The following is a 25575-nucleotide window of genomic DNA, read 5'->3' on the forward strand; positions in this document are numbered from 1 at the left end:
TCTTTCTCTTGGCAATGCCCCATATATTCTCTATGGGGTTCAGGTCAGGCGAGTTTGCTGGCCAATCAAGCACAGTAATCCCACGGTCATTGAACCAGGTTTCAGTGCTTTTGGCAGTGTGGGCAGGTGCCAAGTACTGCTGGAAAATGAAGTCAGCATCCCCATAAAGCTCGTCTGCGGAAGGAAGCATGAAGTGCTCCAAAATCTCCTGGTAGACGGCTGCGTTGACCCTGGACTTAATAAAGCACAGTGGACCAACACCAGCAGATGACATGGCTCCCCAAATCAACACAGACTGTGGAAACTTCACACTGGACTTCAAGCATCTTGCAGTGTGTGCCTCTCCATTCTTCCTCCAGACTCTGGGTCCTTGGTTTCCAAATGAGATGCAAAAGTTGCTCTCATCAGAAAAGAGGACTTTGGACCACTGAGCAACAGACCAGGTCTGTTTTTCTTTAGCCCAGGTAAGACGCTTCTGACGTTGTTTGTTGTTCAGGAGCGGCTTGACAAGAGGAATACGACATTTGAAGCCCATGTCCAGGATCCGTCTGTGTGTGATGGCTCTTGATGCACTGACTCCAGCCTCAGTCCACTCCTTGTGAAAGTCCCCAACACTTTTGAATGGCCTTTTCCTGACAATCCTCTCCAGGCTGCGGTCATCCCTGCTGCTTGTGCACCTTTTACTTCCACACTTTTCCCTTCCACATAACCTTCTATTAATGTGCTTTGATACTACACTTTGGGAACATCCAACTTCTTTTGCAATTACCTTTTGAGGCTTTCCCTCCTTATGGAGGGTGTCAATGATGGTTTTCTGAACAACTGTCAGGTCAGCAGTCTTCCCCATGATTGTGATTCCTACTGAACCAGACTGAGAGATCATTTAAAGGCTCAGGAACCCTTTGCAGGTGTTATGGCTTAATTAGCTGATTAGAGTGGGACACTTTGAGCCTAGAATATTGCACCTTTTCACAATATTCTAATTTTCTAAGATTGTGGATTTGGGGTTTTCATGAGCTGTAAGCCATAATCATCACAATTATGACAAATCACGGCTTGAACCATCTTGCTTTGCATGTAATGAGTCTATCTTATATATTAGTTTCCCCTTTTAAGTTGCATTACTGAAATAAATGAACTTTTACACAATATTCTAATTTTTTGAGTTTCACCTGTATATTCATTACATTAAACCAATATGCACTTTGCTTATTGCAGTTTATGACTTGAAGCTAGCCAACTTAATTTAGAAGAAAAGCTATGGAGTAAATTTTATAACATAGTGAACATGGATTCACATATTTTTTTAAAACAAGTTTTATTGATTTTTTAATATTTACATATACAAGTATTTGTGAAACAATATGGTGGCTGAGTAGTTAAAATAAGAAATAACCAGTTGTAAATAGTTCAGGTTACATCAACAGAGATGCCCTCTCTACTTCCCTTAGTTATTACATAATCAAAATAGGCAAGTTAGTACATTTCTAGTTGTAACCTAGTCAATCAACAAAACTTAAAATATATTTTCAGTAACACATATCAATATCCTGTTTTTAAATTTTATCTAACTGCAATAAATTTTATTTCCCTGCAACTAATGGCAGGGACTGCAGCACTTAACCAACTATAAGGGCAGCACGAGGAGCATGGCAAACACCAATGCCTCGTTGGCTGAGGAGCTGAATATCTTCTTCGCCCGCTACGAGGTTAAAAGACCAGACCCCGTAGCCTCTGCTGGCCGGCCTTCTGACTCTCAGCCACTCACCCTGTGTGAACACCAAGTGAGAGCTGTATTGAAGGCTGTGAATCCCAGCAAAGCCGCAGGCCCAGATGGGGTGCTGGGGATAGTGGTCAGGAATTGTGCTGATCAATTAGCAGGGGTCCTGACAAGGACTTTTAACATCTCCTTGCAAACGGCATGTGTACCATCATGCTTGAAGGCAGCTACCATTGTCCCAGTCCCCAAGAAAACTGCAGTTGAGTGCCTGAATGACTACAGACCTATTGCATTAACGTCTGTAGTCATGAAATGCTTCGAAAGATTGGTTCTCCAACATCTTAGGACATGCCTCCCACTGGACTTTGATAAACATCAATTTGCCTACAGGAGAAATAGGTCGACAGGCGATGCCATAGCTACTGCTTTACACTCTGTAGCAAGTCATCTCAAGAAACCTGGAAGTTACGTCAGGATGCTTTTTGTTGACTACAGCTCGGCTTTCAACACCATTTTGCCGAGCATTCTCATCGAGAAGCTGACTGACTTGAAATTCTCCCCCGCTATCTGCGATTGGATTCAAGACTTTCTTAGGGATCGGGTACAAACAGTGAGGGTCGGGTCTGCTTTGTCCACCCCCCTGAAGCTTTGCACCGGCACGCCACAGGGCTGTGTGCTTAGCCCCTACCTGTACTCTTTATACACTTATGATTGTGTATCATCTGACCCATCCACTGCGATAATCAAGTTCGCAAATGATACAACTGTGGTGGGTCTTATTACAGGTGGGGATGAGACAGCATATAGGGCGGAGGTACAAAAACTATCCATATGGTGTAGTAACAACAACTTGCACCTAAACATCGGCAAGACGAAAGAGATGGTGTTAGACTTCCGGAGAAAAAAGGAGGAACCTGCCCCACTTTACATCGGGGAGGACTGTGTAGAGAGAGTTTCCTCCTTTAAATTTCTGGGAGTCTACCTCTGTGAAGATCTGACCTGGAAAGTTAACACAACCCAGGTGGCTAGAAAGGCCCAACAGAGGCTTCACTTTCTTAGGATCTTGTGGAAGAACAGGGTAGAACAACAGCTAATGACCCTCTTTTACCAGTCTACCATAGAGAGTGTCCTCTCATATGGTATTGTGGTTTGGTATGCTGGTCTGACAGCCGCGGATAGGAAAGTATTACAGAGGGTAGTGAGCACAGCACAAGACATTGTGGGCTGTTCCCTGACACCACTGGATGACATCGCCAGGGCTCGTTGCCTTGGAAGAGCGAGGAAGATTCTCAGGGATGACTCACACCCTGGACGGTATCTCTTTACTCTCCTACCATCCGGTAGGACATATAGGAATATAGCCAGCCGTACCAACAGGCTGAAAAATAGCTTTTATCCATGGGCTGTTAGGCTTTTAAATGGGACATAATCTTACGCAGAATTGACTTGGGAGGCCGGTGTGTGGTGTAGTTGGTTCACATAGTGTGGTGGGATGGAGGGTTTGTTGTCACTGTGTGTTGGGGGGAGAGAGCACAGGGGGAGGCTCAGCTAATCTCAATGTACACATGTACTTTGACAATAAAGGTTTATTATATTAATAGGATATTCTACAGTGACCTATAGTATATAGGAAAAAGCTTAATTTTTGGGTAACCCACAATTCCCTATTTCAATAAAGAATAATTCTTTTGTCTACAAAACTTATATTGTTCATTACAAAGCATTCTTATGTTTTACCATTAAAGTCTAATTTTCATCTTAAGAAATCACCAGTTATTAGAAATATGTTTTTGCCTTAACCTTTCAACAATTATTAAAATACTATCTTTTATATATAAAATTCTAGATTCTATACTATGGTTCAAAAGTAACCACTGAATATTCTATAAGTCATCTTGACCGTACATCAATTATTAAAGTACTATCTTTTGATATGTCATTCAAAGTTCTAAAATATAGTTCGGAGTTATATTCTAAAAGTTTACATTTGTTTTCCTTTACCGATCTAAAAGCTAAATGTAAAATCAGTTGTATTTTTTAGGGATTCCCCTTAATCCATAAAAGAGATATTTTTATAGTCTATCTTTAGGAATCCCAAGAGAAACAAGTTCAGTTTTTTTAAAAAAAAATCTAACTCTTGCCTTCCTTTTGTGCCAATCATGCTTCCCTCTTGGCATCTTTAAAATCTCAAATGTATCTTCCTTTCTTCCTATACCCCTTATTTGAATCCAGGTAGCGTATCCAAATGTCAGTTTTGCAAGGAAGATGTCCCCTTTGTAACCATTGTATTTTTGCTTTGATAATTCAATTTTTGATGGTTGATATAATATAGTTGTCATTAAATCAGTCAAATCTTTTTGTTCTTCCAATTTTATCTGGGTTAGGTAGAAAGTTGTAGCTGGTATTATGATTGTCCTTTTATTAATTGAATTCTCAATATATTGTACTTGAAGCCCTTTAGTGTCTTCACTCTTGGTGTTTTCTTCAGGTGCTGCTGCTATCTGGTTTGTAGGTTTTGTAGTTGCCATTAAAGTTTGGACTTTAAGATCTTCTGTAGGTTGCTTTTTTTCTTCTTTGAAATCTCCTATTTTAGTGTAAGTTTCCACTTCTTCTATTTGATTTTGGGTTATCTTTTCCTCATTTAAAGTCAAAATTTGACTGGGTGGCTTTAGGTTGTCAAGATTTTTCTTGCAATTTGACTTTAATTTGCTCTGTCATTGCCAAAATCGTGTCCAGTATCAGTTTATAATCAAGTGGTGGGATGTATTCATCCATTTCGTTGTTGTTTGCAGTTAAATCTTCCATGGAGGCTGTTTTAATAATAGTCAAAGATTTTCCACCTCCTGAAGAGTTGTATTCAGTGCCAGGTGTTCCCACCCTTATCTTGGTGTCAAGGACAGCTGTGTTATTCAGTCAGTTCTCACAACAAAAAAAGGAAATTTACTTGCTGTACCAGGTTTCACCACAAGATGTCATCAGTAACATATAACATGCAATGTAGGAATTTTCTTTTCTTTTTCCAAATTAATATAGAACTTTTGTAGGATTAGTCCAAATTTTTTCCTTAATTCACAGCTTAGAGAAAAGATAGGGTAGTGGATTCCCAGCAACAAATAGAAGCTTTTTAGTAAATACAGATGAAATTACTTAATTTCTTTGCTGAATTAAAGTTCTTTTATAGCTTTGAGGCTTTAAGATTTGTTCCCAAAGTAGATATTCACCGTTTTCTCAAAAAATGGGGAAAAAGATTTTCAGGAAAGTCCCACAGGAAAATGGTTAGGGAATAAGAAAGGTAAAAGCTCACCCAGGTCCTCCAGATTGCTTCTTAGTGCTAGGTAGTGCTTTGGCTTTCGGCAAGGAGCGGCTTAATGATCAGCCATCTTTATGGCCAGTCTCTTCTTCTTTGGGCCAAAGGAGATGATTCTGGATTCCAGTGGAGGGCTGCCACCCTTCCACGATCACAGGAAAATCCTTCTCTCGGTAATCGCCCCTCCAGGGCGATTTTTGACCCTTTTCAGGGTCCTCCAAAAAAGAAAGAAACGGACGGCAGGAAGCAGGCTGTTCCTGCATGTCCGAATGCGTGCAACGTATTCACACATATTAAGCCACAATATACTTAAAATGACTTTGGCCTATCATATTCTGTGGACTCACCCACTGTCAGTTGAAAAGCTTTATTTATTTAGTACTGAAATTTATACAGCCACCCACCTTACAAAAAGAGACTCTGGATGACTTACAATAATAAAAAAAAATCCCCAACCCATTGCATGTATAAATAATCATTATAAAAAATGTAAAATCAATATAAATTTATTAATCAAAGTTAGATGATTTGCCTTGTTGTAAAGTTCACATTATAGATGAACCACAAGTCAATTGTACCTTATTCAGTTTAGTTACATACCTCTTGAGCTAAAATTCACATACAGTATGCCTCCCTGCACTAAAGCCTCATTAAGGCTTTACTATGGCTTTATTATTACCTGAACATAAATACACAGTTCAAAGTGCAAGATGATACCCATCCTATACTCAAAATTCTTTAACATAAGCAGGATTTCTACATCAATACTGTTGGCTTCTGTTGGCAAAGTTAATATAGCAACAGTATATATTAAAAAGTATGTACCTGTTCTAAAAGGTCACAGACAAGTGCCATCACCTAGAAACTCCTTTTGGTCACTGATTTCAAGCCCTGCAGATCCTATTTCTACCATTATATACTATTATTCATTGGTTTTCTTCTAATTTCTGGTACATTGAAAAATCCTCCTAAAAACCAGGAGACATAAGTCATCATGTAACCATGAATCACTTCACCATAAAACAATTTACATCTTACCTTTGCAGGCCCCTCTCTCATTTTTTTCATTTGGTCTTTATATTTCACCAGCTCTGCATCAAGTCTAGAAATTTTCTTATCAATCGATTCTGCTCTGCTATCCACCTTTAGTAAATAATAATAAATAAACTATTAATTGGCAGCAAAAGACATCAGCCAAAATAAAAAGTAAAAATGTTCTACAGTATCGCTTCTGGTTTTCTACAGTTAGTACAACAGCCGAGGGATTGTGGTGCTCTGCACTCTACAGCTGATTTCTCTGTTTGGGGACCCTAAATGGGCCAAAAGCCACTTCGGAGAGGTGGCAAAGAAGGAGGGAAGTCCCGCCGAGCCTCGGGAGATGGTGGTCAATCCGGGCATCCGGGGAAAGCTCTCCAGAAACCAACAGAAGAAAGGCTAGCATCATTTGTGAGTCTAGCCAAAGCTACATGCAGCCAAAGCCAAAAAGCACTAAATTAAGCAATTGTAAACAGGGTAAGAATATTGATTCTCTCTCTTCTACCTGACTGATTTCCTGAAAAAAAGAGAAAAAAACCCCCAGAAGTAAAAATCCTCTGAAAGTGAGGGGAGGGTCTTTGCTCCACCCTCCTCTAAACAGAAGCAGGAAATTAAATTTATGGGGAATAAAAATACACAGAAATAAAATTAAAATAATATTTAAACATGGAAACGGTGAAATCAATGGAATTTATTAAGATTTTCCTGGCAAAAGATTATTGTTGGAGATACAGGTAATCCCCAAATTATGAACGTTCACTTAACGTTCATTCAAAGTTATGTGATGAGCACTTCCTAGTGCTTACGAGCAAGTCCCAAAGTTATGAATATTGCAGTACGGCAGTCGTTCGGCCTTACGAGCAACCGCAATGGCTCTGCAACATTCACCCTGGTTATTTCCTCCCGCCCCAGGTTTCCCTAGGCACCAAGCCTTCAATATCCTGCGAAGATCCAGATCCTTTGCTTTCTTGGCTGCTCCAGCCTTCAGTGTGTTTGCAGAGAATAGAAGCCTAAAGTAACACAAGATCACGCAAGATCAGTGGGGTGAGATATCACGCTACTGATCTTGCGTGGTCTCATGGTACTTTAGGCCTTGTTCTCTCAACAGAGAATGGAACCGAAGCTGGGACACACTTCTACGTGCCTCTAGAGGCTGGATCGGGGCTCCGGAGGCCTTTTCCAGGCCGCTGCCACCCGGATTTGAGGTCGGGGAATGCTTCTGCGCACCCTGCGCACCCAATCCGGGCTCCAGAGGCCTTTTCCAGGCCACTGGTCCCTGGATTTGAAGCCAGGGAACATTTCTGTACAACCTGTGCAGCCTGATCTGGGCTCTAGAGGCCTCTTCCAGGCCGCTGATACCCAGATTTGAGACTGGGGAATGCTTATGTGCACCCTATGCAGCCCAATCTGGGCTCTGGAGGCCTTTTCCAGCCCCATTCAGGCTGCGGAGGGACCATGGAAGCATTCCCCGGCCCCAAATCCAGGCAGCAGGTGCCTGGAAAAGGCCTCTGGAGTCCAGATCGGGCCACACAGGGTGTGCAGAAGCATTCCCTGGCCTCAAATCCAGGTGACAGCAGGAAGGGAGGGGGAAACATGCGGTATCTTAGTGGGTTGGGGAGGCCTTGGGGGCCTGTTCCAGCACTAGCCCTCCATGACCTTCCCCACCCTGAGATATGTAACTCAAGGACTACCTGTAAATGCTTTATTTGTTTTGAAAATTGAAAGATGGACTGGTGCCGACATCTAGTGGTGGATGGAAATACAACCCTAAATATACAGCCCAGAAAAAAAACTTGTTATTGTGACCTTCAAAGATTTAACCAAACAAAGAAAGCTGTAATTAAAAAAAACATGGTAGACTAGCTCTATAAAATTTAGAAAAAAAATTGACCTTCCTGGACTAAAAATATTTTTTAAACTATAACTTTAAAGCGATTGGCAGAGAAAGGATTTTTGGTCATTATGGAGCATCAGAGGCATGCAGAAAGAATATATCAAGAAAAAATAAATATTTTCCAGTAGAAAATGTATGTTATGTTGCGACAAATACAAATGATATTAATTTTAAACCACAAGGAAATTAAAAATGAATTTAAAAATTTAAATGAATGCACAACGTCACAACAAATGAAGGATCAGAAAACAAAAAAAGAGACAGATCGTGTAAAGCATACAACTGAATATAAACTAGTGGAAAGAAACTTTGAGATGGAATTTAATAATGGAAGGATTCAGATGGACAAAAGCTTCCTGGAAATACTGGACACAGAAAAGACAATCTATAATACGTCAAGAATTCAAGAATTTGAGAGAAAAAAGGTGATGGGAGAAACTAAGAGAGAATGAAAGCAAAAGATCTCTGAGGAATATCTTCACAAAAATACTTTAACTGACTTAGCTTTTGTCCTGACAACATCTACAAAACCATGGGAAGATCTTGGGATTCAACAGAACATACTGACTAGGAAAAATGTTTGGCCAAAAAAAAAGGGCTAAAGCCAGAATTAAGAAATTAGATGATGTGATTAGTTTGATGCAATATTTAAAGATTAAACAAATACCTGTTTAAATACGGTTAAAGAAGCTTAGAAGGGATAGGCTCCTTAAGCAATACACTATTTTTTTGCCTATGATGTGAGAAATATAAAAATGTGTGGGAAGATTTATATGAGGGAAATGTTTCATTTTTAAAAAACATATTCAAATATAATGGATTTTGAAGATATGGATGTTTTTTTAAAAATGAAACATTGATTATTAAGGTATTTTAGTTTAAGAGGATATGCTTTTTTAGATAGTATATTATTCTTGTCCTTTTTTCTTTCTATTTCAAGATATGATTCATGAGGAAAAAGATTTCAATATATAAGCATAATTAACTCTAAGAAAGTTTTAACAAGTAAAAATGCTTTATTTTGAATATTGTGGGGAAAATAAATTTAAATGAGAACTTTAAAAAGGATCTATGACAAGGTGATCTAGATGATTATTATTTAGAAAAGAAGCTTATTTAGAAAAGATGATTATTTAGAAAAGAAGCTTAATAATGAAGTGGAGGATATTCATAGACATTTAATTATTTTTCAAAAAAATATCAAGAAATGTTTTAATTTAAGGTTGATAAAAGAGATTATTGGGAGAAGAGAAAATCAAGGAAAATTACTATGTGGAATATGGAACTATAAAAATTAAATGTTATTATTGGTAAATACAAAGCTAGACAACATACTGTTTACCAAATATTAATGGTGATATGTAAAAAAAACCCAATTTTATATATATGTATGTGTGTGTGTGTGTGTTTGTGTGTGTGTGTGTGTATGTTAAATGTTTGTTAAGCATTCAGAATACACTTGCTTAGTCCCAGACACGGGACAAATCTTATTTCCTGTTTCAGCCTAGCCCAAGGCCATCTACAGGCAGTAGCCACAGCAGTGGCAGCTCATATTTGTGTAAATTTTTTTGGCTTGCTAACAAAGAATAAAGGGAGACCAATATGATCACTTCAAACTTATTTGTTCTCATCAGTCAGCCATACCCTTCTGAGATTCGAACCTGGGCCGACTGCGTCTTAAGCAGTTGTTTTAACCCCTAGGTTAAAACAAGTGTATTCTGAATGCTTAACAAACATTTAACACATATCTTCCTTGCTTCTCAGCTAACAGAGAGAGAGCCTAAGGCCTAGGGGTTAAAACAACTGCTTAAGATGCAGTTGGCCCAGGTTCGAATCTCAGAAGGGTATGGCTGACTGATGAGAACAAATAAGTTTGAAATGATCATATCAGTCTCCCTTTATTCTGTGTTAACAAGCCAAACAGAAGAAATAAAAAAAATTGGGGACTGCTTGAGATATTAATTTTTAAAAACAACTTGACAGAGCTCAGTCTATATAGAGCAGGGCTTTTCAACCTTTTCACCCATTCTACCACTTTTAGGATATGGCAACATCCGAGTACCACCAGTCACCTGCAAGGTGTCAAAAACCTGATGACCCCCCCCCCCGAAAAAGGAAAAGAAGTGATAAAGTACAGGTAGTCCTTGACTTACAACAGTTCGCTTAGTGACTGTTCGAAGTTACAATGGCACTGAAAAAAGTGCCCCCCAAGCCACAGCCAAGCAAGACACCTGCCTGCCCGCCTGGTGGCGCTCTTCCTCCTGAGGTTTTCATTGTTATGAGCATTTCTGTTGAGGATTGGCAGCGGGGGTGGGGTGGGGGGGTGTGGTTTTTATTTCCCCCCCTCTGCTGGGTGGTTGCAACAGGTTTTGGTCACTTCACATGACCCTGGGACACTGTGACCATCATAAATATGAATGGGGTTACAATGATGGAAATAACAGAGGCCATAAAGAGACAAAAAAATGGGAAAACCCCTGGTCCAGATAAACTTCCGGCAGAGTTATATAAGAACTTACAAGAGATATTAAGTGAACCATTGAAAGATGTTTGTAATGGACTTTTATTAGAAGCTAAAATACCAATGACGTGGATTGAAGCAAATATTACTTTAATACCAAAAGAAGATTCGGATTTGACCCAGATTAAGAACTATAGACCGATTTTATTGCTCAATGTGGATTATAAAATTTTTACTTCAATAATGGCAGAGAGATTGAAAAAATACTTGGTTGAATTTATACACCCGGATCAAAATGGCTTTTTACCAAAGAGACAAATTAAAAATAACTTAAAGAGTGATAATAGATGTATTGGAATACTATGAGCTACATCCAGGGAAACAAATGGCATTAATATTTTTAGACGCTCAAAAGGCATTTGATAATCTTTCATGGCAATTTATGATTCATCAGTTACAAACAATGGACTTTGGACAGAATTTTATAAATATGGTAAAAACAATATATAATAAACAAACAGCCAAAGTGATTGTGAATGGAGATTGTACTGAGAGCTTTGAAATAAAGAAAGGCACAAGGCAAGGATGCCCTCTATCTCCTCTGTTATTCATTTTTACTTTGGAAGTTTTAAATCGAAATATAAGACAAGATACAGAAATTAGAGGGTTGGGGATAAAGGGTGAAACATATAAACTACAAGCATTTGCTGATGATTTAGTATTTATTTTGCAAGAACCCTTGGAGATGATCCCAAAATTGTGGGGGAAAATAGAATAGGGTGAAATAGTGGGACCAAAAATAAATTTTTAAAAACCCAAGATAATAGTTAAGAATCTTACAGAAAAGCAAAAAAGCTGAATGTCAGAAGTAATAGAGTACAGATAGTGAAAAAGGTAAAATATTTGGGTATATACAGTATTTATCAGCTAGTTGCTGTTAGCTGCAAAGTTGTGTCCGATCCATCGTGACCCTATGGACAACGTTCCTCCAGGCCTTCCTGTCCTCTACCATCTTCTGGAGTCCATTTAAGCTCATGCCTACTGCTTCAGTGACTCCATCCAGCCACCTCATTCTCTGTCGTCCCCTTCTTCTCTTGCCCTCAATCTTTCCCAGCATTAGGCTCTTCTCCAGTGAGTCCTTCCTTCTCATTAGGTGGCCAAAGTATTTGAGTTTTAGCTTTAGGATCTGGCCTTCTAAAGAGCAGTCAGGGTTGATCTCCTCTAGGACTGACCGGTTTGATCGCCTTGCAGTCCAAGGGACTCGCAGGAGTCTTCTCCAGCACCATAGTTCAAAGGCTTCAATTCTTTGGCGCTCAGCCTTTCTTATGGTCCAGCTTTCACTGCCATACATTGCAACTGGGAAGACCATAGCCTTGACTATACGCACTTTTGTTGACATGGTGATGTCTCTGCTTTTTAGTGTGCTGTCTAGATTTGCCATGGCTTTCCTCCCAAGGAGCAAGCGCCTTATAATTTCTTGGCTACAGTCCCCATCTGCAGTGATCTTGGAGCCCAGGAAAATAAAATCTGTCACTACCTCCATTTCTTCCCCATCTATTTGCCAGGAATTGAGAGGGCCAAATGCCATGATCTTGGTTTTTTTAATGTTAAGTTTCAACCCAAGTTTTGCACTCTCCTTCTTTACCCGCAACAAGAGGCTCTTTAGTTCCTCTTCACTTTCTGCCATTAGAGTGGTATCATCTGCATATCTTAGGTTGTTGATATTTCTTCCAGCAATCTTAATTCCAACTTTTGATTCATCTAGCCCTGCCTTTCTCATGATGTGCTCTGCATATAAGTTAAATAGGCAGGGCGACAGTATACAGCCTTGCCGGACTCCTTTCCCAATTTTGAACCAATCAGTGGTTCCGTGTTGCTTCTTGGCCCGCATATGTTTCTCAAGAGACAAATAAGATGGTCTGGTACGCTCATCTCTTTAAGAACTTGCCACAGTTTGTTATGATCCACACAATCAAAGGCTTTAGCATAGTCAATGAAACAGAAATAGATGTTTTTCTGGAACTCTCTAGCTTTCCCCATGATCCAGCGTATGTTGGCAATTTGATCTCTAGTTCCTCTGCCTCTTCCAAATCCTGCCTGTACTTCTGGTAGTTCTTGATCCACATACTGCTGGAATCTAGCTTGTAGGATTTTAAGTATAACTTTACTAGCATGAGAAATGAGTGCAATGGTGCGATATATTGAACATTCTTTGGCACTGCCTTTGTTTGGAATTGGAATGTAAACTGATCTTTTCCAATCCTGTGGCCACTGTTGAGTTTTCCAAATTTGCTGGCAAATTGAGTGTAGCACTTTTACTGCATCGTCTTTTAAGATTTTGAATAACTCAGCTGGAATACTGTCACCTCCACTAGCTTTGTTGTTGCTCAGCTTTTCTAAGGCCCACTTCACTTCACATTCTAGGATGTCTGGCTTGAGGTCAGTGACCACTTCACTGTGATTATCAGGGACATTAAGCTCATTCTTGTATAGTTCTTCTGTGTAATTTTTCCACCTCTTCTTAATCTCTTCTGCCTCTGTTAGGTCCCTGCCATTTTGGTCCTTTATCATGCCCATTTTTGCATTAAACGTTCCCTTCATCTCTCCAATTTTCTTGAAAAGATCTCTGGTACCCCCTATTCTATTGTTTTCTTCTATTCTTATCTCTTTTAGCTATTCTCTGCAATTCTGCATTCAATTGGGCGTATCTTTCTTTTTCTCCCTTGCCTTTCGCTTCCCTCCTTTCCTCAGCTATTTGCAAAGCTTCCTCAAACAACCATTTTGCTTTCTTGCATTTCTTTTTCTTTAGGATGGTTTTGGTTGCTATCTGTTGTACAATGTTGCAAACCTCTGTCCATAGTTCTTCAGGCACTCTGTGTATCAGATCTAATTCCTTAAATCTATTTGTCACCTCTACTGTATATTCAACAGGGATATGATTTAATTGATAGCTGAGTGGCCTAGTGCTTTTCCCTACTTTCTTCAGTTTAAACCTAAACTTTGCAATGAGAAGCTCATGGTCTGAGCCACAGTCAGCTCCTGGACTTGTTTTTACTGACTGTATAGAGCTTCTCCATCTTTGGCTACAGAGCATATAGTCAATCTGATTTCTGTGTTGACCGTCTGGTGATGTCCATGTGTAGAGCCGTCTCCTGGGTTGTTGGAAAAGAGTGTTTGCTATCACCATCGTATTCTCTTGACAAAATTCTATCAGCCTGTGCCCTGCTTCATTTTGTACACAAGGTTATTGAAACAAATAAAGCTAGACTTGGAAAAGTGGAAGAATCTAAAACTGTCATTATTAGGAAGAATTGCTACAGTTAAAATGAATATATTGCCTAAGATTTTATTTTTGTTTCGAACAATTCTGATAAAACTTGGGAAATTTTTTTTCCAAGAGTTTAATTCATTAATTTTGAAGTTTGTATGGCAAAGAAAGAAAGCTAGAATAAAGATGAAAACCTTGCAAGATACTAAGGAAAATGGAGGCTTTGGTCTACCTGAGTGGGCTTTGTATTATCAAGCATCTGTATTAACATGGGTGAAAGAATGGATAATGCTTAGGAACAAAAAGTTGTTATATTTGGAGGGAGATGACTTACAATTGGGGTGGCACGCTTTTTTGTGGTATGGGAAAAATAAAATCCATAAGTATTTTCAAAATCACTGTATTAGAAATGCTTTGATAACAGTATGGGGAAAAATTAAAATGAAAATATATGTAAAAATTCCAGGGTGGTTATCAACAATTGAAGCTTTTTAACACACAAATTTGTTAGATTTTGAAAAAACTTGGACATATAGAGATATTTTAAATATTGATGGGACATTAAAATCGAAACAAGAGCTGGAAAATCAGGGCATCAACATGTCATGGTGGGTACGCTTACAAATACAAAATAGATATGAAAAAGATATGAAACTGTATGGATTCTATAAAGAACAAACTGTATTTGATAAGATATTATTAACTTCTGATGAGAAATTAATTAAGAAAATGTATAATTTTTTGTTAATTTTAGAGATGGAAAGTGAACAAACTAAAGAGACAATGATAAGGTGGGCGAAAAACTTTGGTTATAATATAGAATTAGAAAAATGGCAAAAATTATGGGAGAGAAATTATAAATTGACAATGTCAACTTCGGATAAAGAAGATCTGTATAAAATGTTTATAGATGGCATTTGCCTCCAGCAAGATTAGCAAAAATGTTTAAAAATGTATCAGGTAAATGTTGGAAATGTAAACATAATTTAGGTAGGTATTATCATATCTGGTGGACATGTGACAAAGTAAAGGCCTATTGAAAAAAAATACATGCTTGGCTAGAAAAAATATTAGGAGAACTTGTAGTATTTAATCCTGATTTTTTTTATTAGGTATAGTACCAGAAAAGAATAATAAGCAAAACTTATATTTGGTTCTCCATATTATAAACACAGCAAGAATAAGCTATGCACAATGTTGGAAGAATGAATGAATACCTTCAGAAGAAGTAATAAAAAAAGATACTGGAATGAGCGGAGATGGACAGATTAACTATGAGGCTGAAAGATAAAGAAGAAACGGAATACTACCAAAGCTGGAATCTATTCTACAAATGGCTGGAAGAGAGAACCAAAGAGTAGGACTTGCCTATGTATTAGCGTTTTATGAACCCAGATCACACGCTGTTTGAAAAACTAACATGTATGTAGAGGGGGAAAAACAATAAAAGGCTTATTATGAAACTTGTTATTTAGAAAGCACAAGACACAAACCATTATAAACAGGCAGAATTAACCACATAATTCTTTGGAGGGGCAAAAGAGAGGGATAAAAGTGATTAGCAGGCATAGATTCTTTGGTTTTAAATAAATCACAACCACATCAAGCAAAGCACGTTCTCAGATCCAGCCAACAATTTATTCAACAATCTATCGTTAAGCAAACCATGGCTCACAAGACATGAATCAAATTACTGACCACATCTAAACAATTCAAGTCAGAGCTATGGAGCCATACGCGTCAGTGCTCAAACTACATTAAAAACATTCATTTGACGAATTATCGACCAGTAAATATTGCTCCCGAGAAAGAATATGCTGCTCTGCTAGCGACTACGTCTTCTTATTCACCCTAGATCAGTGTTTTTCAACCTTGGCCCCTTTTAGATGTGTGGACTTCAGCTCCCAGAATTCCTTAACCAGCAAAGCTGACTGGAGAATTCTGATGTTGAAATCTACACATCTTAAAGGGCCCAAGGTTGAGGAACACTGCCCTAGATTATCAAAAAAACAACATAGTAAATCTGCCAATAGATATCTGTACTAAAATGTTCTGACAATGAGATTCAGCCTTCAGACAGATGCGACGACGATTTTCTTCTCTACAGAAGCCGGCAGTAAGGGTGCTCCAGCCACACACCCTCTCTGTGTGGTACCCACCGTGCCAATACAGTCCGTCAAATTCGGAGGTGGCGCCTTAGGTTTCGATTTGCCGAACAAACGATTCATCTCAGCAACCAGCCAGAGAAATACAGCCCAAATAGAAAACAAAGAGCGACTTCAAAAGTTTCACAACCCCCTCGGACCCGGAAACTATCCATTGCGCCTGCTCAGTGATCTCGCCCTTCTGAGACAACGACCAATCAGTTGACGATAGAAACTGCGCGTGACATTTGGATTAAAGACCGGAAGATGTTGAGAAAAAATTGTTATGAAAAATTAAACTCTTCCGGGTTTCTTTGGAAAACACCGTTGTGGAGGAGAACTTGTTAGTAGAGCAAGGATGTATTTGCTTCGAACAAGGAAATGATGGAAATAAAGGATGGAGTAACAGAGACAGAGCAAAGTATTAGGAATATTTGTTTATTCTTTTTACTTTTGCAAAATAGTAGGCAAAATACTATGACAGATTGGACTAAAAGGAAGGCTACAAGATCTTCTGGATTATTATGGAAACTATTTTAACAGGTTCCCATTGCACGTTAAAGAGCAAACTTACAGAGTGATTTTATACATTCTGTTAAGCTTGCTTTATTTAATAATGGTTGGCTATATTTGGATTGCTCTTTAAATATGTTTTAGTGCATTAGGTAAACCAGCTTTAACAGTGACTTGAATAATGACAAAAGACCAATAACTGAGTGGCTTAATTTACTTCTAACAATATAAAAGTTAGGGTTCCTTTTCCTTGAATGTGTTCAGACTCTAGGTGCATCTATTTCTTGTTTTGCATAGAATGCTGAAAAGACCAACCAAATTTTACTCCAGTATGTGTGAGCCCAATCTATAAAGTTACTTCAGTGGTTCTTTGTACCACTGAAGCTTAAAAGATTAAATGTTCCATAATATTCAGATAATGTAGGTGCACCATGCAAATACAGCTAATAGGAAAGACTTTTGTTGGATTCATATAATAAATTAAGACATGAATTTATAAACCACAATGACTGTGTTCAAACATCACTGAATTAAAAGTTTGAATTACATAAGATCCTGGTCTAAAAAAGAGTTAAGTACTGATAAAACTTTTTAAATAGAATTTTATTTCATGCACATAGAAATCACAATTATAGGTTCAATACTTTCAACACTTTCGATCAGGGGTTCCCAACTGGGGGTGCGAGACAATATTCCAGGGAGTGTGAAAATTTGAGTTGAGAAGTTTCAAAATTATAGTGTATATGCATAATTCATTGCCATTATGTTGAAATTTTGTTAGGAATGCAAGAATATATCAGAAGTGTTCTAGGGGTGCGGGGATAGAAAAGGTTGGAAACTGCTGCTTTAGATGGAAAAAATAGATCATAAAGAAGATATGTGCCCATTTATTATGCTGAGCCAGCATGATTGGAGATATCCCATTTTCCCCTCACAATAATATATAGGCTGTTTTCAGGGTAAGGTCAACTACAAATCTTGACTTGTAAGTGTGGGAAGTCAGCTCCCCATAAAAGGAAATATTAAAAGGGCAGAAAAAATATATTTCCTCAAAGGATCTTGAAGAGGCAGGAAAACATGCCCAGTTTTTCTTGATAACCCCAGGTCTCCCTCCCACAAGCAGAAACCTGTTCTATGCAAATGCAGATGTAAATCCAGGAAGGTTGCAGGCCCCCAGCTGGGAAATTAAGAAGCCAAAGACACCTAAAATCTACATACCCCAGCCCCAGGGAAGCTGGACATGACCTTTGGACATAACAGGATTAACCCATCACCATCAGAATACCAGAAAGGCACACTCAGGTCAAAAGTTCACAACACAGAAAATAGCCTCAAACAGAAACAGGAAGCAGCTCCAAACAAAAGGCTCCAGAGAGTATAAAAACCCACTCCCTACATGTGATCAGTGCTTTTTTCTGCCAGACATCTTCCTGTCTGGTTCTCCTCTCCAATAAACTACAAATGTTTTCCTAAAGCGGTTGCCATGTTTATTCCCAGCTTGGATGAACCACGATGAAGACCTTTCTTCCAACACAAGTGTGCACTTAATGCTATTTTTCTGCCACCATGGACAATTCTTCTACAAATGCTATTTTACTGTGTAAACAGAATGTGATCTCAGAGTCAGAGTTCACTAATTGCACTGAATCATGTTTTACTTAATCAAGGTTTTCTGAATAAACCATTGGCTGGGTTCACATAACACACTAGCTGAAATTTATGATTTAAAAACCACAATGACTCAATTGTAGAGATATGAAATATTTGGGACCAAAACAGGAAAGGCTCTTTGAATCTAGCACAGATATCCTCAACTCTTACCCATTTTGAATATTGTACATTCCTACAGGTTCATACAAGAGATTAAACCAAACTTGAATAAAATGCATGGTTTAATATGTTCTGTGAACTACAGTAAGAGAAAAAAGTATTTGAACCCCTGCTGATTTTGTATATTTGTCCACTGCCAAAGAAATGATCAGTCTATAATTTATGGTAGGTTTATTTTAACAGTGAGAGACAGAATAACAAAAAAAACAATCCAGAAAAACGCATTTCAAAAAAGGTATAAATTGATTTGCATTTTAATGAGTGAAATAAGTATTTGACCCCTTCGCAAAACGACTTAGTAGTTGGTGGCAAAACCCTTGTTGACAATCTCAGAGGTCTGACGTTTCTTGTAGTTGGCCACCAGGTTTGCACAAATCTCAGGAGGGATTTTGTCCCACTCCTCTTTGCAGATCTCCAAGTCATTAAGGTTTTGAGGCTGTTGTTTGGCGGCTTGAACCTTCACCTCCCTCCACAGATTTTCTATGGCAGAAGTCCCCAACCTTTTGAACACCAGGGACTGGTTCCGTGGAGAGAGGTTTTTCTGTGGACTGGTGGGAGTGTGGTTTCAGTATTGCCTGCATCCTGCAAATGGGGCTTTGCTTGTTTGCACAGACCAGTTTCTGGCATACTGCAGCCCAGTTCCGGTCCATGGAGCAGGGGTTGAGGACTCATTTTATGGGATTAAGGTCTTTGTTCCTTGGCCATGTGTTTTGGGTTATTGACATGCTGGAATACCCATCCACAACCCATTTTCAATGCCCTGGCTGAGGGAAAGAGGTTCTCACCCAAGATTTGACAGTACATGGCCCCGTCCATCCTCCCTTTGATGTGCTGAAGTTGTCCGGTCCCCTTAGCAGAAAAACCCCCAAAGCATAATATTTCCACCTCCATGTTTGACAGTGGGTGTGGTGTTCTTGGGGACATAGGCAGCATTCCTCGTCCAAACACAATGAGTTGAGCTGATACCAAAGAGCTCAATTTTGGTCTGATCTGACCACAACACTTTTACCCAGTTCTCCTCTGAATCATTCAGATCTTCACTGGCAAACTTCAGATGTGCCTACACATCTGCTTTCTTGAGCAGGAGGACCTTGCAGGCACTGCAGGATTTCAATCCTTTATGGCATAGTGTGTTACCAATTGTTTTCTTGGTGATTATGGTCCCAGCTGCCTTGAGATCATTGACAAGATCCTCCCTTGTAGTTCTGGGCTGATTCCTCACTTTTTTCATGATCATTGAACTCCATGAGGTGAGATCTTGTATGGAGCCCCAGGCCGAGGGAGATTGACATTTATTTTGTGTTTCTCCATTTGCAAATGATCGCATCAACTGTTGTCACCTTCTCAGCAAGCTACTTGGTGATAGCCCATTCCAGCCTTGTGAAGGTTTACAATCTTGTGCCTGACATCCTTGGATGGCTCTTGGGTCTTGGAACATGGTGGAGAATTAGGAATCTAATTGATTGATTCCTTCTGTGGACATTTGTCTTTTATACAGGTAACAAGCTGAGATTAGGAGCATGCCCTTTAAGAGTGCTCCTAATCTCAGCTTGTTAGCTGTTTAAAAGACACCTGGGAGCCAGAAAACTTGCTGATTGATAGGGGATCAAATACTTATTTCACTCATTAAAATGCATATCAATTTGTAAGTTCTTTGAAATGTGTTTTTCTGGATTGTTTTGGTTGTTATTCTGTCTCTCATTGTTAAAATAAACCTAACATTAAAATTATAGACTGATCCATTTTTTTGTCAATGGACAAACGTACAAAATCAGCAGGGAATCAAATACTTGCCCCCCTCACTCTAGCTTTTATATTCAATTTGTGTTTATAGAACATGGTAATCTAAGTTAATAGAAGTCCCAATGTGCTCTTTGTCACTGCACTTTTTTTTAGTTCGTCCGAAAAGCTCAATTCTAATTGTACATTTCCTTCTGTTCTGCACCTGTGTTGATAACCTATCTGGTAACCATAGTGAATGTCATGTGGTCTAGCAATGTTATGAGTTAGCTTTGCTGTGTGCGCAAGCGTAAAAAGTTTTTCTAGTGTTTGTCGTTACATTTTTCCCTTTACTGTCTGAGAGAGGATATAGTTGGTTAGCTTTCTTTGTTTATATATATATTTCTTTTGTGATTAAAGGTTTTTAATAGAATATGTGTCGGGCTTTATTTCCTTTACCCACACGCATTATGCATCTTCTGAAGCACGGTCCATCGCCCTCTGATAGGAAGAATTATTCCTTGACACTCTTCAAATATTAAAGTCATTTTACACATATACACTTGTTTCTGGCTTCAGTGTAATATACTATGGGCTCTGTTTCATTGTTGAATTAAGATATTATCCATGAGCCCTTGAACTGGCAGAAAATTGTACAGCATAAAACATGTTCCTCCCACTGATGATTAATATTCTTCCACAGACACTGTATAGACAAATGATGCTTCCTTAATTATAGTGCACAGGAGATGTTAAAGAGAGAGACTGGTGGATTCCCCCATCTTTGTTTCTCTCCTCTCCTGAATAATGATTACTTATTAATGATTAATAATGATTACTTATCAATCACTTTCATTGTTTGCATTTACCGGTATTTGCTGTAAGGTAATTGTAAGGACCTGCCTCTGTTTCTCTACCAAGAAAGCAGAACTCTTGAAACTGGCATCATTTCAAAAGGAACATTTATTGGCAGGTACAGAAAGCAGGAAAGCTAGGCAGGATCTGAAGACTTCCCGCCCCAATCAATAGGTTTAAACTTGCAAAACAATAACCCCACCCCAACTGTCCATCCAGTCGGTTCAAACAGGCCAATCCACGGGTGACATCGAGTTGAGGGAAAGCAACTGATAAGGCGCCTCTCTCAAGGTTGTTAGGTCTTGTCTGGTTCCTCCCTGTACTCTGAGATAAGGCAGATGGCCCTGAGGCATTCCTTTCACACCCCATAAAGGATACCTTAAAGCAGATAGAGGAAACGGTCTACATGCACTACAAGCCCCCAACTACCCCCCTCCCTCTATAGGAGAATGGCAGAACCCAAATAACCTAAACCCAGAGAATATGCATGATTAATAATTGAGGGTTCTGACAGCAGATGAAAAGTTAATCACTCTCTTAATATGAAATGGAAATAAGGAAGACAAGTTCTGACTGATGGCTAGACCAAGAGTTAAGCTACCTGTCAAAGTTCATTCTGATTGTATGCAAATATGGCTGCAATCAAAGGAAGTGTAATTATTAGGCAAAACAAGGCAGTTACAGAAGAATGCCACACCTGTGTTCAAAAGCAATCCAATGAGTAACTTGGAAGACTTGCAATATAGGGAGACTTGCACAACAGATAATCTCTCGCTTTACAGTATGGCGTATTCCTCCCCCCCATCTTATGTACTGCCATTGGCCATCAACTGATCTTCAGACTGATATAGGTCTCTGAACTGTGGTCAGTTTGTAGACCAGTTGAGTACAGAAGGACAGTCTGGTTTCAAAAAGTAGATTCTCTTTGTGTATAAAGCAAAATAGCTCTGAACCAGAGAGAGGAGAGCACATACCAGCCTTAGCCCAAATCAGCCAGTAGATGCCAAACTAATTCCAGTTCTGGGGTGTGAGATGCAATGTCACCCAATTTCAGTAACATCCAAATGATTGATAAGATGTACAGATTCTTCAACACAAAAAATAACTTGCCTTGTTGCTTGGGGAAAAAGCAGTATTTCAGCATTTAAAATATATTTATGGATAACTTTAAGTTGCCTTAGTTATGAGTTATGAATAAGACGAATACAATGTCATGAAGGAATGGCAGTAAAAAGAGATATGGAGGGAGGCTTGGGCAAAGGAAATAAAAAGTTGCTAGACAAAAGATGATATGGGCTGTTTTAGAGTGCCATATATTATGAATCTGTCCAGTTTATAGTTCCTCTATTTCTATGGTTCAGTTTATTGTATTAAAATGCTGAACTGGAATAATGTTTTAAAACCATTTTGGGAAGCTGGAAGAACAGGTCTTAATGTCCATGGACCTGACGCAGGTAATTTCTGAACCGACTCATGAGGGAGGCCACACCCTGGACCTAGTTTTTTTATCTGGACGATGGTTGGATGATCTTGGTGGGGGCTCTCCATTTATCATGCCCCTGTCATGGACCGATCATCACCTCCTGCGGCTGGTCTTCCGTTTTACCACCCCCCGCCGTGGGGATACGGAACCAATTAGATGGTACCGTCCCAGGCGCTTAATGGACCCTGATGGGTTCCAGGCGGCGCTGGGATCCCCACCTGCCTCCGTCGCTCACAACTCGGCGGATGCCTTAGTGGAAGCCTGGGAAAGGGCAGCCACTGGGGCACTGGACCGAGTTGTACCCTTGCGGCCCCTGACCCGGTGCAGATCCCAACGAGCTCCATGGTTCTCCGCGGAGCTCCGGGAGATGAAGCGTCGGAAACGGGGCCTAGAGAGCTGCTGGAGGTCCAGCCGATCCGAATCCGACCGGTTGCGGTTAAGAACCTATATTAGGTCTTATCTCGCTGCGATGAGGGTGGCGAGGTGTAATTACTTCTCCACCCTCATCGCGTCCGCAGATAATCGCCCGGCCGCCCTGTTTAGGGTGACTCGCTCGCTCCTTAATCAGGAGGTGAGGGAGGATCCCTTGCAGGGTCGTGCCGAGGAGTTTGGTCAGCATCTGTCGGATAAAATCGCTCGGATTCGGACCGGTTTGGACTCCAGCTGGGCAGAGTCTGGCGATCAGGACACGGGCGGTCTTGTCAATGTTACCTGGGAGGAGTTTGATTCTGTGACCCCTGATGAAGTGGACAGGATTATGGGGAGGCTGAGCTCCACCACATGTTTATTGGACCCGTGCCCTTCCTGGCTGGTTTATGCAGCTAGGGAGAGGACACGAGGCTGGTTCCAGGCGGTGATATCTGCTTCCTTGAGTGAGGGTAACTTCCCCTCCGTCTTGAAGGAGGCGGTGGTGAGACCCCTCCTCAAGAAGCCTGCCTTGGACCCAGCTGTGTTGAACAACTTTCGTCCAGTCTCCAACCTTCGCTTTCTTGCGAAGGTTGTTGAGAGTGTGGTGGCGCATCAGCTCCCTTTGGCCCTGGATGAAGCGGATTATCTGGATCCGTACCAATCGGGTTTCAGGCCCGGGTACAGCACAGAGACGGCATTGGTCGCGCTGGTGAATGATCTCTGGAGGGCTCGGGATAGGGGATGTTCCTCTGTCCTAGTCCTATTAGACCTCTCAGCGGCTTTCGATACCATCGACCATGGTATCTTGCTGCGGCGTCTCAGGGGATTGGGAGTGGGAGGCACGGTCCTTCGGTGGTTCTCCTCCTATCTCCTGGGACGCTCGCAGTCGGTGTTGGCAGGGGGGCAGAGATCGGCCCCTAGGTCTCTCGTTTGTGGAGTTCCTCAGGGGTCGGTTCTCTCGCCTCTCCTGTTCGACATCTATATGAAACCGCTGGGTGAGATCATTCGTGGTTTTGGAGTTGGGTATCATCAATATGCTGATGATACCCAACTTTTCTTTTCGACCCCAAACCACCCCAGTGATGCCCTCGCTGTGATGTCCCGTTGCCTGGAGGCGGTTCGGGTCTGGATGGGGAGGAACAGACTTCAACTCAACCCTGACAAGACTGAGTGGCTGTACATTCCGGCATCCCGGGACATTCAAAATGTTCCATCTCTTTCTATGGGGGGTGAGTTGTTACCCCCCGTGGATAGGGCTCGCAACTTGGGAGTCCTCCTAGACTCACGACTTACCTTGGAAGAACATGTAGCAGCTGTGACTAGGGGGGCTTTCGCCCAGGTTCGCCTGGTGCGCCAGTTGCGGCCCTATCTGGACCGGGATGCCCTGTGTACGGTCACTCATGCGCTCGTGACCTCTCGCCTTGACTACTGTAATGCTCTCTACATGGGGCTTCCCTTGAAGACCACTCGGAGGCTCCAACTGGTACAGAATGCGGCCGCGAGAGTTGTCTTGGGAGTTTCCCGGTACTCCCATGTTACACCTTTGCTCCGTGAGCTGCATTGGCTACCAGTTGTCTTCCGGGTGAGGTTCAAGGTCTTAGTGATGGTTTTTAAGTCCTTACATGGCATGGGTCCGGAATACCTCGGGGATCACCTGCTGCCGGCGTCAACTCCCCTCCGCCCAGTGCGTTCCCACAGAGAGGGCCTCCTCAGGGTGCCTCCGGTCAGAGAATGTCGGCTGGTGGCCCCCAGGGGGAGGGCCTTCTCTGTGGGCGCCCCGGCCTTGTGGAATCAGCTGCCGGTGGAGCTCCGGATGGCACCGGATCTCCGCTCCTTCCGGCGCGGGTTAAAGACCCACCTATTTGAACAAGCTGGCCTGGCCTGATGGGGAATTAATTTGGGTTTTAAATATTGCTATATTTTATTGTTTTATCGTGGGCATTAATTTAATTCTATTTTAACTTTTGTAGTTTTGTATTTTTATTATATGCCCTGTACACCGCCCTGAGTCCCTTGGGAGAAGGGCGGTATAAAAATTTAATTAAATAAATAAATAAATAAATTTCTTGGTCTGGATAAAACTGAGAGTTTTACAAGCTATCAGTAAAAATTATGGTTCCCAGTGCATCTCCATTAGTCTGCATCCATGTACCACACTGAATTTGAAACAACCTAATTACATTTTAGTCTAGCGTGCTAAGTGAATCCAGTCATGTTTATGATTCAGAGTGCTATGAATACTCAAATGCTGAGGTTAATAAAGTACATTTATTCCGTATACTTTTGAAAACTTTCCAAGAAAACTGCAGGGACATATTCAGACAATTGCCAGGATAAGATGACACACAAAAAGTATGTCATACAATCACAAATAGATGTATTTATAACCTGATTTATAAATGTTGTGTAAAAGTAATATTATTTCAATTACTTCAAAACAGATAAACTGCTGGATTTCAGGTTCCTTTTTTCTGCCAATTAGATCTAATCACAAAATCTTGCTCTGATGGTATAACGCAATATGATTTGTATTGGTACATAAGCAAAACAACACCATATAATTATCATTGTTATTTTTAAGATATATACTGTTTTGGACACTCAGTTTGAAAAGACAAGTAAAAATATACATATAAAATAAATCCCTTTATGACTGCTGGAACAATCACCTCTGCCTTCAGAATTGTGTTACTGTAAAAATTTTCTTTGAAATCGTGTAATGGAATAAACTGTCAGCTAACAATTTTCTTTCTACACAATGAACGTCTAAATGCTGCTTGAACTTGGTTCTCAGAAATATCTTGCAGTACCTTATTTGTAGGACAAAGAAGGCGGTATTTCTTTGCCCTCCAATCGCTGCTATCAGGATGAGGGGCTGGTTATCGGAAGTTTTCTGGCGTCACACCCCTTCTTCCCTTTTTTTTCTAGGCGCCGGGCA

General features: G+C 40.3%; 1 protein-coding gene across 1 annotated transcript in view; it reads right to left on the reverse strand.

Annotated features, from left to right (window-relative positions):
• CHMP5 (charged multivesicular body protein 5) overlaps window positions 1-15998 on the reverse strand; it is a 64923-nt gene extending 48925 nt beyond the window's left edge. The window contains exons 1-2 of the mRNA XM_083377173.1: window positions 15845-15998; window positions 6066-6170 (exon numbers count right to left, since the gene is read on the reverse strand). Of these exons, the coding sequence (XP_083233299.1) occupies window positions 6066-6170; window positions 15845-15913 (174 nt within the window). The 5' untranslated portion in view covers window positions 15914-15998. The remainder of the gene's footprint in view (window positions 1-6065; window positions 6171-15844) is intronic.
• Between the last annotated feature and the right edge of the window lie 9577 nt (window positions 15999-25575).

This window comes from Vipera ursinii (assembly GCF_947247035.1).
Source record: "Vipera ursinii genome assembly, chromosome: Z".
Lineage (NCBI taxonomy): Eukaryota > Metazoa > Chordata > Lepidosauria > Squamata > Viperidae > Vipera > Vipera ursinii.